At 43.7% G+C, this 16089-nt stretch overlaps 1 protein-coding gene across 1 annotated transcript in view; it reads left to right on the forward strand.

Moving 5' to 3' along the window:
* Positions 1-16089, forward strand: part of LOC146009634 (piezo-type mechanosensitive ion channel component 2-like) — an 87740-nt gene that overhangs the window by 25794 nt on the left and 45857 nt on the right. Inside the window, exons 17-25 of the mRNA XM_083150085.1 lie at positions 717-749; positions 2075-2172; positions 6467-6624; positions 7828-8004; positions 8884-9027; positions 9578-9778; positions 13118-13322; positions 13523-13624; positions 14440-14605. Of these exons, the coding sequence (XP_083006211.1) occupies positions 717-749; positions 2075-2172; positions 6467-6624; positions 7828-8004; positions 8884-9027; positions 9578-9778; positions 13118-13322; positions 13523-13624; positions 14440-14605 (1284 nt within the window). The remainder of the gene's footprint in view (positions 1-716; positions 750-2074; positions 2173-6466; positions 6625-7827; positions 8005-8883; positions 9028-9577; positions 9779-13117; positions 13323-13522; positions 13625-14439; positions 14606-16089) is intronic.

A 16089-nucleotide genomic window follows, 5' to 3' on the forward strand; every position in this document is an offset into this window, starting at 1 on the left:
TTACACATTGGACACACCACTGAAAACCACTGAGCGTGTGGCCTTTATGTGTAGTAAGAGTTAAACAAGAAAATGTAAATAACAACAAAACAAGTGATTTTGTGTCCTTTATGTAGTTGTTAATATTATGGATAAAGATAAAAGAACATGCTATACACACGTAGATCAAATAATACACTGGTGGGCTACAATAGATGGAGTCTCTGTTCTGGCACAGGTCAAGTGAGCCCATTTATAAATACAGCTTTTAAGTAGCATGTAGTGTGACCACAATTCCTACTGGAAATTCTATCTGACTATCTGCAGTCCGCACGCATCCTAAATCATGCTCATATGGCCATTAGAGCAGCTATCATCAGCAGTAAAGCAGTTCTATCGCCCCCATGCTTGGTGTAACATATGTCATTGAGAAAGGCATGAATGATCATTACACAGAAATCAGAGTAGGCTGCACCTCTAAGGGATTAGTAATCCCTATTCTGCAGCCAGTGAGAAATGACCTGGGTGTATGCTACTCAGAATCGCTCACAGGTGCTATAAGTAAGGTATGTCAACTGCACCATACAGTATGCACAGTATACTAAACAACTGTGAGAAGCTGAACAATATACAGTACTCATAGAATAAGGCCCAAGGTCTTCATTACCAATTGTACATCCTCTTACTGTGGAAATTCATGGTAGAAATCACAGATTTTTGTATTTCTCCCTTTACAGGATAAAAGACAACATTGGCAGTCTGCACAAATCGTAAGGAACCGGCTGTTTCTCATCTCTTGAAATGTAACACATGAACAAAGTGCTCATTTGCCCTGGCTCGCAGTAGTGCTATGCTACACAAGTTTTTTTTATGGAATGGGCATTATATATACTTCAATTACCAGTTTGCGGCTTAGATCCTACTTGTATTCTAACATACTCAGTGGCAAAAGTTTGTCACGGTTGCCCGGAGACAAATAAATATTGGTGCCCCCCCCCCCACACTGGGGCAAACTAAAGAGGGGTACACATGGGTCAATTCTTCTAAGCGATTTTGACTACATCGTCAAAATCGGTTAGAAGGTTTGCCTAAATCGCCCACAGCGAGTGTTGCTATCACCTGGCCAAATAGACAGTGTAGGCAAGAATATTCTTGGTAGACTCTATATTTGTCCGCGGCTCCCGGGGCTGGCTGTCTCTCTCATGGCTTACCTACATCTTGATACACACAGGGCTCAGCCGAAAATGCTTATGAGACTGAGTCCTGTGTGTACACGGCTTTACTCAGGGGCGCAAGTTTGTCCCAGTTGCCCGGCAAGATAAATATTGGAGCCAAACTTGTTACAACCACATTATTAAGCAGCTTCCCCTAACCGGACAGGTAAACATACCCTCAGCAACCACATTGCTGAGTGCAAACAACGACCCCCCTCTTTTGTGACCACATTAATGAGCAGCTAACACCCCCCCCCCCCCCCCCCCCAGGAAATTTGACTCCCACAGCCACACAACTGTGGGTACACCCAGGGAAACTAGTCCTCCACAGCCAGTGCCAGGCAAAAGAACACCCTCCGAACCTGTGGTTACATCACTATCCCCTTGGAAGCCACAATATCTGGCTATGCATAGACTATCTTACTGGAAAGTCCGATGCAGCTGGAGTTCGGAGACAGCAGACAGAGCAGACTGGGATCGATAGCAACTGCATTCAATGCAGGCCAGGACACTGTGAAATGGCTGCCCCGAAACAGGTACGCCCATTAATCTTTCTCCCTCAGTCCACAATCTGGTCAACAGGCAACAAAATCTAGGGGGGCCAAAGCGACTTGGCCCCTGCGGATTGTCAAGCACTGCTCTGGCAGGATAATTTATACAGAGGTTAAAAAGAAAGGATGCCAATCCTGGGGCATTTTTTCAATCCCGGTAAAACTATCTTTGCTTTAACCCAATTTTCATATATACCATCTATAAGTATCCACTGCTGTCAATTCCTTAGACTCTATGCAAGTATATTTTCTGCACTATAACATAATATTTAGGAATATAAGGTTGTGCCTGAAAAATAAAAAAACATGATATGTGCATGTGTTGTGCAGGTTGGAAGCTGAGAAAAGGAGCAGTTCAAGTACACTGGAAAGAATTGATAACATTGCTGCTGATGGAGATATGATACAGGACAGTCCTCCGTCTGACGGTAAAAAACAAAAACCTCAGGCATATATATCTTTAAGACATTATGAAAAGGATTCATAAAAGATGGCGGTTTCCATAGCAACCAGTCTAACCTTACTCTGCCTGTGACTGGGTGGCTTGCGAAGGCCAAGGAAACTGCACCCTGAGGAACAATCCTTGCCCTGGCCACTCCCAGAAAATCTGGACAACATGCCCAAGTTTCTGGCAATGCTGGCTGCAACCCTGCCCCTGTTCCTTCCCCTGAATGCCTTTGCCTGTCAATCAGGCAGAGGCTTTCGCAAAACTATAATGCCATCACAGGTCCCATCTTGCACATGCACAGTAAGAGACCTTGGCATGCCCAGTTTCCCGACCATCATAAAACTACACACAATTGCAGAAGGGATACACACTGAATCAAGCCCTTTATTCCTTCTTTCAAAATTTTTTGGAAGATAAGGATACAGACACCCAGTCATATCCCCCTCTTTTTATAATAGTTGTACAGTCCACAATACAAAACAACAACATTCATTTTAGGAGATGAGCGTCCAAGGTGCACATCTCAATATACCACCTAGGTCATGCATGTCCGAACTATGGCCCTCCAGCTGTTGTGAAACTACAAGTCCCATCATGCCTTGCCCCTGTTTTGCTATTAGGGCAGTAGTTCCCAAACTGCACCCTGGGGTGCCTCAGGACACCTGCAGGGGTGCCTTGGGTTGGTGGACCAAGATCAATTCATATTATTTATGGTCAAAGTACCAGGCTGCCAATCATAATATATGTGGACAAACAGAAGCAAATCCTGTCCCTCACCAGATTACTCTGACATATAAACATAATGCACTTAATTTAATATTTTTTTCTGAATTTCTCGCTAAGAAATATACATAAAAATATTTTGATATTCTAGGGTGCCGTGATTCAAAAACGTTTGGGAACCACTGTATTAGGGAATGCTAAAACTATGGCAAGGCATGCTGGGATGTGTAGTTTCCCAACAGCTGGAGGGCCATAGTTTGTACATGCCTGACGTAAGGTATCCACTCACCTTCTTATTTGAATACTCACCCATTTGGGTGATGAAACTGCCGTCCGTTAAGGTGGGACAGCCAACTACTAGTCAATGAAGGGAGCGTACCCAAAATAACTTATTGCACCCAGACCGGTGATCTGCAGTTCTTTCCCACCAGAAAACAGCCAACGCTCAATTACCAACAACAAAACCAGAGGGGAGTAGGGTGGGAAGAATGGAAACTGAGAGTGTTTGCTCACAGCAGCAAGTCCTTAAATAAAGTTCAGCACAGAATACTGCATGCCACACCATAGGCAGTGTATGTGCACCTTAAGTGATGTGATGTTTCTTTATGCCAGCCCCCATCCTAGAGGTTGTCTTACCTTATTTCTTATAGAAATCATTTGGAAACCCACTTTTGTATGTACTGTATAATGTAAAGGTGGGATACTATGTATTATCGGATGGATGCATGGGAATAGTATTAATTGGTTCCTGATAGAAGTGCTGGAAAGTGAAGTTTTCAGTAATTTATTATACTGTGCCTGTATGATAAAATATGCTACATGGATGCCATCCAAGGGCGTAACTACCATAGGTGCAAGCAGTGCCAGATTAAGATCTAAATGGGCCTGGAGCTGAAAATTATCAAGGGCCTATTATACGCAATAATAGGGGTTGTGGCCAGCACCTAATAATGTGGGGGGTGTGACCAGTGTTCTGGTTGGGTGGTCTGCTCATGGGTGTGTCTCTATTTGTGTAAATACTTTCAACTAATTATATATAATGTGTGTGTGTGTGTGTGTGTGTGTGTATGGGTGTGCGTGCTGGAAAAGGCAGGGAGCTTGCATAAAAAAATGCAGTTTAGTATAGGGTGGAAAATGGCAAAGAGGTTGGCATATGCAAGGGCCTGGTACAGAAAAGAGGGAAAATATAAGCTGCAGATATACTTACCTTCCATGTATCGCCAGCACTGAGAGCATCGGATGATATACTGTATATGCACACATAATCTGAGTTACCCCCTTAGGGGTGAGTCCATTCTATATGGTTGCAGAAAAGGCGGCACACATAAGGCTCCAAATTTATTAAGAAAAGTGCTGGTGCAGTTTAATGCATATATACAAATTCCGACACCCGCAGGACGCCGATGTCCTAAAATACTTGCGGGGTGAGGCGGCACTCCAGTCATAAAAAATACTGAAAGCCTAAACTTGTAGACAACATTTCAGCACCTTTTATGTGGTCACCTAAGTTTACCACACCATATACCGGGATGCAGTTTAAATCCCGGCGGTCGGGATCCCGGCGGTCAAAATCCCGAACGCCGAAATCCCGAACGCCGAAATCCCGACACTTTCTCCCCCCGTGGCGAGCGTAGCGAGGCACCGGGCCCGCTGCGTGGTGAGCGCAGCGAGCCCGCAAGGGGGGGCGATCCACATCCCCCCTTGTCGGAATTTCTGAGTTCGGGATTCCGGCGTCGGGATTTTGAACGCCGGGATCCCGACCGCCGGCTTTTCATGCCGAATCCCCATATACCCCTTATACAAATCATGCAACACAATAGTAACCCCCTTATACTGTACTTGTCTCTTACACATTATGCCACATGGAATGAGCCAAAATTCACACCGACTGAACCAAAATTCACACTATGGCACACAGATTGAGTCAAAATTCACATTATGCCACACAGATTATGGCAAAATTCCCATTTTGCCAGATGATTGAGCCAAAATACAAACTATACCAAACGGATTGAGCCAAAATTCACAACATGCTTCAGAAACAGGGACATTGCGCGCTAAAGGCGCACATTAAAAATTTACTCCATAATGCCCATTACATGTTAAGCCACACACCATAATTTCCATTATGTATTATGCCAAACACCATAATGCCTATTAAAAATTATGCTACATAAGTGCTGCTTACCTACGTGCTCATTGCCAGGGGTTCCATGCTCATTGCCAGGGGTTCCATGCTCGTTGCCATGTGGGATTACATGCTCATTGCCAAGGGGAATACATGCTTGAGTTAACTGGGGGACAGCCACCGCTGAGCAGAAGTGACAGCCATTGAAAGCAAGGCAGAGAGCGGGAGGCTGCCTGGCTGTATTCAGAGCACTGTAGGTCCCGGTTATTTGAAATAATACCCCTTTCAAACCATAAAATGCAGGGACTGGCCCCTTTTACACCAGGGAAAACGTTCCAGCTTTGCCCAGCTGTATCTCCGGTTCCCGAGGGTCTAGCGACGCAGGGCTGGGCTTGTTGGAAAGCCCCAGTCCTCATCTACAAAATGGGCATATTTGGAGAGTGGGCCTGGAGCTGTAGCTCCATCAGGCCCATTGTTAATCCAGCCCTGGGTGCAAGGGGTGCAGCTGCTATGGTGCCCAGAGCTAAAGGGGACCCATCTTTTACCATCTAAGTAATTTTTTACATGCATTTATCACCATCAGTTGCTAAATAGGGGGCTCTTACAAACTTTTGCTATGGGGCCTACAAATATCCATTTACGCCCCTGATGCCTTCACAGAAGGGTGCTCATTTGTGGATTAGTCCATCATGAAGTATGACAGACTATTATTATAGTTGTTGTCATTCTATCGTAAAAGGTTTCGACAAAATGTTCATTACGTTCACATAGCAAATCTCCAAGTTGGAAATGTTTTGACATGCTGAAAATCAGGTGGATTGAACGAGTAGCCACTAATCCACCTGCTTTTGACGGAAATTCTCAATCCGATATAACAAGATGCCGGATTGGGGCAGGGAGGACAGCGCCGGGTGAGCAGTAGCAGTTTACACGGCACCTTCCATCTGTATGCCGCAGCCCGCACCCTCATGCTGCCGCCCGCACCCTCCCAAGACTCCCGTACCTACCCACCGCCAGGTTGGGTGAGAGCAGCTCACTCGGCTCCATCTCGGGTCCCCGCTGCCTCCGACATCCAGATTTGGCCGCTGGATTGAATAATGGATGCCGCATCCATACCCTATAGAAGCCTATGGGCTTCTTTTCACATCCCCCATGGCCCCGCACCGAACACCGGCGCCTACAAAGGGTATGGATACTAAGCAAGTCCATTAAAGTTTGACAACTGGGTGTCTTGTGAGACAGTCACAGAGCACAACACCAAAGTGGCCTATACTGTGTGTGCGTCTAAATGCTGCAGATGAGTTATTGTCCCAAGGAAATCTCAAACGTGCTCTGAGGAAGCAGCTTAAAAGGAACTGAACTCCTTGGAGCTCATAGACAAATAAGTGCTATTTAGGGAATAATAAATCTCAACCTTTTCCAGATAGCAACCCATGGCTTCTTGTGATTGACAAGTTAATGTCTCTGCTGCTGACTCTGCTGCATTTTATCCATGATGTCCAAGAACTGTTATGGAGGCTACTGGAACTACACATCAACAAGATTGTGTCCACTATAGTCATTTGGATCGCAGTTCAAGAGGTAATAAGCAATGCTAAAACATGTTAAAACATTAACTACACTACATTTGTAATAGGCCGACACCAAAAGGTCGACACACACAAGGTCAACGGTGAAAAGGTGGACTTTCTTTCTTGTTTTTTTTTTTTGTATCAGTTAGTACCCGAGTACTAAGTGTACTGTGTCCTCTTGCATGGCAAACAAAACGTCAGGCCACTTTATTATTCCCAATCTGAGTCCGTGTGGATGGTAAATTATGTTTTTTTTTTAATTAATGATGAAAATCCCTGAAAAACTAATTTCGATCTTTTCATGTGTCAACCATAGCCATGTTGACCTTTTGCTTGTGTCATCCGTTTGACTATTTTGACCTTATGGTGTCGACCTATTGACTGTCATCCTATCTAGATCACGGGAAGGACAGGGGCTGGACCATGGGAACACAGGGGCTGGACCTATTGGAAGGACAGGTGCTGGACCATGGGAACACCCAGCATTTTATGGGCATCCCCATGAAAGCACTGGGCACTGGGAATGCAGGTGGGCCGATGCCTGACGGGGGCAGGTGGCTGACTTCACAGGACGTCAGTGCCCGCCCCCGCTGCAGCAGACACCGAAGAAAATAAAAGTCAGTTGAGACTGACCTTTATTACTGAAGGCAGGAGAAATCATTTGATGGTCGGCAACCACTGAATTCTTTCTCCTGCTAGCGGATGCATGCGAGGGGATGTGTTAGTGGACATATCCCTTCACATGGTATCAGTGGCGTAAGTTCATCCCAGTCGCCCAGAGGCAAGATAAGTATTGGTGCCCCCCCCCCTCCAAACAGCTCAATCAGTAAGGTGTCTGTCTCCAGTAAGGTCATGGGATCTAATACAGGGTGTGACACTTGCTGCAAAAATGCTGTTAGAAGGGTTAGTCAGCCACATTAGCTATATCAACTGCTTTCAATTAACTGATTCAAACTTGCAGGGGAGGACAGTTGCCCCCTTAGGAACAGGAGCCCGGCGGCAGATGACTCCATTGCCTCCCAGAGTTCTGCCTTTGCATGGTATTGAGGGGATTCGGCGGCGGAGGGGGGGAGACCTTCGGCAGGGGCTGTGTTTCAGATCTCAGTAAGCAGCGATTTTTTGCTGCTTATCAAGTCAACATGAATCACCCCCAATGTGTCTTTCCATGGTTTTATTAATCTGATAATTCTCACACTGACTTTTGTGTTCCCAGGTCTCTCTTATGAACTGCCTCTTCTTCATGCCCTGGGTTTTTGCTTTGCCATACTCACACATCCGTCCATATGCTTCAAATATTTCTACTATATGGTCCTGTGTTATGGTCATTTGCAAAATGATGTATCAGCTAAAGTTTGTGAAACCTCTGGAGTATTCATCCAACTGCACTGAAGTGAGTGTCTCTCACTGACATCTTCTCACATCATAGAACGATAGAATATTTATTTCAGTTTGGTTGAACTAGATCAGGGGTGGCCAAACCTGCCCTCAAGGTCTAACGACAACCATGTGCAGCAGCTAGGGTATTTGGAAAACATAGACCATTGGTAGATCTCAAGGACTGGTTTGGCCACCCCTGGACCAGGGGATAGAGATAGAGATAAAACAAAGGCTTGAAATCCAAAAATTAAACCAATTAAATAGATTATGTTGTATAAGGTGCTATTCAATCTTTAACCCTGTGTTTTGTACAAATTAAAATCTAAATTTGTCAAACGCAGTTGTAAATATATTGAAATAAATATTGGTAGCATTAATTATGTGTAAAGTGTAATGAAGCTAGGTGGCGTTGATGAACTTCTGAATCTGTGCAGTGAATCGTTTTAAAAAGGCAGCAAGTACATTGCACCAGAGCTCGCAGCTGATGGCATTATAATGAGTGAAGATGCCCATACAAGTTACAATTATTGAATACAATATTGTATTCAATATCGCATCCCGGTTTTGCGATGAGATGAGATCTAGTACAAAAAGTATGTGCTGCACACTTTTTGTACTAGATCTCATCTCATTGCAAAACCAAGTGCCAGAAGACCCATTCTGCCCACCGTTTGGGTCAGAATTCTTTTTATTTCCCATTTTATGTAGTCTAAGGTGTGTAAAGCGAACTCTGCAGAGACATATAGATTCTTTGTTGGAATCAAACACACAAAGTGGAATTTCTACTAGTACAGTACATCCCAATATAGTCCCACTCCTTGTATGTCACCTGACCATAGTTATCATTATGTTTCATTCCATTTATCACTTTGTCTTTTGCTCCATCACTTAGGGCTTATATCGCAATGGAAGTCTCTACAGTCCAATTGCAGATGAGTTGCTAGATAAATCTGTACTATATGTTGCTCCTGTGGACCCTGCTTTTTGGTGTGGTGGTCTGCGAAAATGTGCAGATAGTGTTTTACCCTGCCTCCAGGTAACACGTTAGTTTATATGTATACTTACAGTATGTATAGTATTATTTTTTGTGTGCCTTTTGCTACATTTATGTGTAATTAATCTGTATCTGTCACCACCTCCACACACTGGAGGTAATTTATGAAACCCAGTTGATTTGTGCTGTGAAACACCTGGGTTTTGTAAGAGCACACTTCATTGGTTTGCAGAGCACAATTAAAGACCTGGGACATCTGGCCTCTCCACCCTTTCATTCATTTCATCTCACTCTGGTGCATCTACTCCATACTTTGCTAAAGATGCCTTAATCTGCCCTAGTCTTTCTCTCATCCTGTGCCTCTACAAAGGGGGTCATGGTGGGTCCAAACATTTGTTCTCCTTGGGGCTGTTTTGCTCTTTTTATTTGCGGTAGCCATATTTTCTTAGGGGGCTGGGAGTAGAGATTTCCCCATTATTCAGCCCAACAACTTATATTGACACAAAGGTGAGTGGTGACATGTATACGTTAATACATTTTATTATAATACTAAGTGATAAGTACATTGAACTCTGTCTGTCCCTAATTACAGAACCATCTGACTGTACTGGCATTGATGGCCATTCAGGTAACAGTGTATCGACATCAGGTCTATTACCGGGTTCACAACAAACTCTCCACCCCCATCACTGGGAGCATCTTTGACAATATCACCCGGAAAGATCTTGATGATGGACTTGTCAACTGCTTCAAATATTTTGTCAATTATTTTTTCTACAAGTTTGGGCTGGAGGTGAGTTTTTGGGACGGAATAATTGTATACATTTTAATATTATCTATAAAATAGTGGTCTTGAGGTGTGTCCACTGTGGTAACCAGAACTGTGTGGGCCACATACAATAGCAACATATTCATTGCTTCTTAAGAGACATCTCTCCACTGCAGTTCGTCATTGTATTCCCTATAATAGTGCCCTAGTTCATTTTCTGAAACATAGTATTGTCCTAGTTAATATTATGCCCCACTGTAGTGCCCTAGTTTATTTTATGATCCATTGTAGTTCTCAAGGTTACATGGTGTCACACTGCCAGTACACATTATGCCACACAGTATCGCCAATTCACATTATGACATACTGTCCCCAGTTTATATTATGCTGCATTACAGTGCCAGCTGTTCATACTGTGCCATATATATATATATATATATATATATATATATATTGCCCTTCACCTTACAATTAGCAGATCAGATTATGACACATGAGAGTGCCCTCCAGTTCATATTATGCCACATTACAGTAGCTTCCAGTTCAAATTATGCCACAGTCCTGTGCCACCTTACCATTATAGCATTCACTACACACACTTCTCTCACTGAAAATGTAAGGTCACACAATACAGACAGTGGGGGAGATTCTCTAAGCGAAAAATGCGGTAAAAACCCCGTTATCAGGGGTTTTACCGCATTTAGGGATGCTGTAAGCATTCCCCACCGGACTACCTCGACGTGGGGCATTGCCAGAAAAATCTGGCGATGCCCAATAGAAGCCACTGGGCTTCTACCGCATCCCACCGCCGCCCCGCAACGACCCCCCGCCGCCCCACACGGACCCCCGCCGCCCCACATCGCCCCCTCACCTGTGTCCGGGCAGCACAGAGCTGTGCTGCCCGGACCTGTGACCTCCTCCCTGCACTAATCCTCTTCCGGGTGCAGGGAGGAGGAGAGCCCGGCGCAGCAGCAGCAGCGCCGGGTGTGGGAGGGAGGGGGGAGCCGCCGGGACCTGCTGGGACCCGGCGACTCTCACCGCAAAGGACAGCTCTTAACGCAAGAGCTGTCCTTTGCTATAATTATCGCATATGTTAGAACATATGCGATAATTATAATTGCGATGGGCGGTGAAGGGGGGCGGAGATTCTTAGAGAATCTCCCCCTGGGCCAGGGTTCAGATTAATTTGCTTGCAGACACATCTGGGAAATTGGCATGCAACTTTATAATATGGGTCCTCTGGGCCCAAAAGAAATTGCAACCCTTGCACCCACTATTATTACATATATGGGTGTGTCTGAAGTCTGCACTTCTTCCCCTAAATTTCCCATAGCTGGAGAGACATTAGTTTTTTCCAAGTCTCCACAGAAGCATAGTGAAGTTCACAAAATTATGAAGTTCACAAAAAGGGGTCAGTAGCAAAAATGGACCAGTCAGATGGCCAGATGCACTAAGCTTCAAAAGTGATACAATGGAAAGTGATAAATAACCAACCAATCAGCTCCTGCCTGACATTTTTAAAACACAGTCTGTGACATGTCAGACAGGAGCTGATTGGCTGGCTCTTTATGACTCTCCATTTTATCACTTTTGAAGCTTAGTACATCTGGCCCACAGTCTGAAGTTCACAAAAATGGGCCAGTGGCAATAAGAAAATTAGTGAATGAGAACTAGTGAAGCTGCTGCCAGTTATACACTAGCTGCTCTCTGACCCAGGGCTGGATTATAGTGGGGGCACAGGGGGTCAGTACCCCTAGGTCCCTCTCTATCTAGGGGCCCCCTGTGGGTGGCATGCATACTTGAATTTTTTTTAGCTAATGGTTTTGTGCATGGGAGTGGGGTAGTGCTGCAGCTTTACCTATCTGCCAATGTGACAATGATTAATGGTGCTGAGCATCAGGAGTCAAGGCACACTGACTGCACAAGTGTGCAATGCATTACTGGGAGTTGACTAAGTCCCATAAGACTTTGCACAAGAGGTCAGAGGCTGAGAGGCTTGTGCTGAGCTCTGCTTGGTGGAGCTCATCATGTGCTTCTCAGGCCTATGAAGGATAGCAGCCACAGCTGCCTTGTCATGGGAGGGTTTTTAATCAGAGGCAGCGCTGAGTCTGTCAGGGCCCCTACAGAGTAAGATACAGAGGGACAAAGACAGGCTTTTCATGTGGTATTTATTGTGTTTTGACAGTGTAATATTCTCCCGTGCAGTTTTGTCTCCCGGCCAGTAATGACAAGTAGGAGGGCCCCCTCTTTCTAAAGTGCCCCGGCCCCCATGAAGGCTTAATCCGACTCTGCTCTGACCTGTGGCTGAAATAGATCAGTGTTGTCTCCCTTTAGTGCTAGGAATTTTCTCTTGTGTTGTCAATACCAGCATTGGGGCTCAGCAGAGCTTCCCTTACCAGCATCCTATAAATAGTAAGCTCACGAGCAGGGCCCTATTACCACTTTGTCTGTTAAGACCCTATTTTGGTTTATTTATTAAAATTGGTTAGATTTTTTTCAATCTACATATCTTAATAGCATGGTTGGACCAGCCCAAAGAGGCACAGGGGTAACCCCTGGTAGGCCACACTGCCTGGGGCCGCACATCATCATCCATGGATAAGGTTCCAGACTGTGGTCTTGTAATATGCACTATACATATGTTACTGCACTGGTGTATTTTCTACAGTGCACTGCTGTTTTAATCTGGTACACTGCAGCAGTATTTGCTCTCTCTATATATATATATATATATATATATATATATATATATAATTATATATATATATATATATATATATATATATATATATATATATATAGTTAGGGAAGAACAAAGGCGGCACTTGCAGGCTTGTAGTGAAAAACTCAATTTATATCACCTCAAATAAAACGGTGCAAACAGTGTCCGACGTTTTCAAGGTGCAGGAAGACAACAATTTGACAAGTGTTATGACTCTTACCTTTATAAGGTGTAAGAGAGCTACAGTGGTAACCCATCCCCTATGCCTTCCCATTGTTCTTCCCTAACTACCAATTGTATAGGAAGGCACTGCAGCACGCAAACCTGAGGGACAGAGTGCCGGTCCGCCCCACCAAGCTATATATATATATATATATATATATATATATATATATATATATATATATATATATATATATATATATATATATATATATATAATTTCTTATTCTTACATTATTTCTAAAAGTTACTCATATCTCTGTGGCAGCTAGCCCCACTCGCTCTGGAGACTGGCCACAATCCTACACATGAGTCCCTACCACTGTATTCCCCTGGTGGGCCTTTTTTCATGGCTCTGTCTGACACTGCTTAATAGGATATATAATATGTAATGAAATAAACTCTCCTTCTTCTTACAGATTTGTTATGTCATCGCAGTAAATGTCATTGGGCAACGGATGGATTTTTATGCAGCTATGCATGCTGTATGGCTGCTTTACTTACTATATTTGCATCGTAGAAAAACCATTGCCGAGGTTTGGCCTAGGTATTGCTGCTTTACAGCCAGTATTATGGCTTTCCAGTACCTACTCTGTATTGGCATTCCCCCAGCATTCTGCACAGGTAAATACTATAGTACAACTTTCTCTCTGTGTAATGATCATACACTACAGTGCAGAAGATTCGCTGTATAAATATCCCCAGCAAAGGAGCTTTAACTCTATGTAATGATGACTTAGTACAACACTGTAGTTCACACAATTGCTCAGGTGACCACCAAGCCCAGAATGTTCCAGTAACTCTTTAATACTTTTCTGGTATAGATTATCCATGGAGGACATTGCAACTGAAACCCAATTCCAACCTTATCAAGTGGCTCTATCTTCCAGACTTTGCCAAAAGCCCTGATCCAGGATTTCTGCTATGTACGTAAATCTGAATAGAGTACTACCAAGGTTCTTTCTTTCTCTATAACTATCGTTCTTTTCCCTTTGGAAACATTTGCAGATGAGTTACAGTGTAGGAAATACTTCATTCTGTGCCAAGGGCAGTGTCTCCCTCAATTACCAGGTTCCATGCATAGATAATAGTCAACAGGTTGACCCCATAGTGTGGACATGCAAAAATGGTCAAAAGTAGACAGGGACTGTGTTTATTTCCAACAGGCACAAAAGGTCCACATCTACAAAAGGTTGACATAATGGCATAATGACATAATGGCATAATGACATAATGGCCGACACAGGTTTTATCAAAATTTTTGCTTCATTTACTATCCACGTGGACTATAATTGGGTATAGGCTCCTGTAACATGATCGGCACCTTTCCCAAAATGTAGAGAGCCTACAAGGGTCTATGTCTGCACTATTTGGGGTAACACACTGTGAAATGGACACATTTTGATAAAAAAAAAAAAACTTGTGCCAATCATTTTCATGTCGCCTTTTTAACCCTGTTGAGCTTTTGTACCTGTCGACCTTTCGCATTTTAAGCAGATGGGGTCGACCTATTGACTGTTTTGTGTAGATTTTGTGTTTTTAATATACCACACCCCAATTACCTTAATGATGTTTTAATACACATTTTCCATGTCTCATCTATATAGTACTGGTACTCCATATTCCTAGTTCCCCATAGCCATGTTGTTAGACGTAACCACAGATTAACCATGTGACATGAATGTTAAGCATTCTACTTTGAAAGAATATTCCAGTCACGTCCTTCCCAATGTTTGTGCAGATGACACCCTGCTCCTGCTCTTTGCCTCCATGCAGTGGCAGGTGTTTGAGGATGAGAACTTGGCTTGTGTCCGTTTGCTGGCTGGTGATAACATTGAGATCAGCAAAGACTTGGATCCAGGAGACTTGAGCCAGTTTAGCCCTGTACCCAATTTTATCCACTGCAAGTGAGTACTGACCAGCATAATATGGATGGTACATGATAACCTCCTACACAGAGCAAAGGCAGTATAAATATAAGCTTAAAGTCCTTAGAGTAGCTAAAGTAACAGATAAAAGCAAGTGACAATATTAGCTGCAAAGCCTTGCATGTACATCATACATATGTATAAGTTCAAATGTATGGACATGTTATAAAGCAAAGGTAGGAATAATGGGGCAGATGTATTAAGCCTGGCAAAGAGATAAACTGGAGATAAAGTGGAAGGAGATAACGCAGCAGCCAATCAGCTCCCAAGTGTCATATTTCAAACACAGCCGATTGGCTGGTGCGTTATCTCCTTCCACTTTATCTCCAGTTTATCTCTAGCTTATCTCTTCGCAGGCTTAATACATCTGGCCCGTTGTGATTAAAGAGTACATGTAAACTCCAAAGTTGTTGGGAGAGTACATGTAAACCCCATGGGTAAGCGTGCTAGTCAGGGTATCTGGATTATCAGAGAGTTGTACCCATAATAATTGTGGTCTTCAACTGGTGGTGGTTAGAAAGAATAGGGAAAAATGACATGGGAGAGTACGTACAAACTTGCTGGTATTCAATGTTTTGTGGGATTTACAAGGGCTGATAATCTGAAAGCTCTAATGGAGAAGTGCTCATAAGGGGCTCAGGTTAAAGGATCAATAATCAATGGGTAACTGCAGGGCAGAGAATATATTTATATATATATATATATATATATATATATATATATATATATACACACACACCACATGAAAAGCCTGTTGTTGTCCCTCTGTGTGCTCAGTAGGAGACCTCACAGGCTCTGCACTGCCTATGATTGAAACCCTCCCATAACGAGATCAGAGCTCAGCGCAAGCCTCTCAGCCTTTGACCTCTTGTGCAAAGTCTCACAAGAGGTCTATAGGGGGCTATTCTGATTCACTCTCTAATGGACAAAACCATGTGCACTACAGGTGGGGCTGATGTAACATGTGCAGAAAGAGTTAGATTTGGGTGTTTTATTGTTTATGTGCAGGGTAAATACTGGCTGCTATATTTTTACACTGCAATATAGATATCAGTTTGAAGTACACCCCCCCCACCCAAATCTAACTCTCTGTGCACATGTTACATCAGCCCCACCTTCAGTGCATATGGTTTTGTCCATTAGAGTGTGATTGTGCCTTTTTGTGTGAATCAGAATAACCAGTACTTCTGTATTATCACGACGCCCCCGATTTCCATCGCAGGTCATTGTACAACCAAAAAGCGTGTTGCATCGCATGCGATATGATCGCATGCGATGCGACCGATTTTAAGTCGCACATGCACCCAGATGATAAATTCCTAAGGTAAATGCCCCCCAAACCCGATTTTAGATTGTACACCCACCCTGATGGGTAATGACTATGTTAAATGCCCCCCCCCCATTGTTAACGCCACCCCACTATCAACGCCAACCCGCTTCGGGCTCGGAGGCTCGCTGCACTC

This window comes from Crinia signifera, chromosome 6, assembly GCF_055691185.1.
Source record: "Crinia signifera chromosome 6, ASM5569118v1, whole genome shotgun sequence".
NCBI classification, from domain to species: Eukaryota; Metazoa; Chordata; class Amphibia; order Anura; family Myobatrachidae; genus Crinia; species Crinia signifera.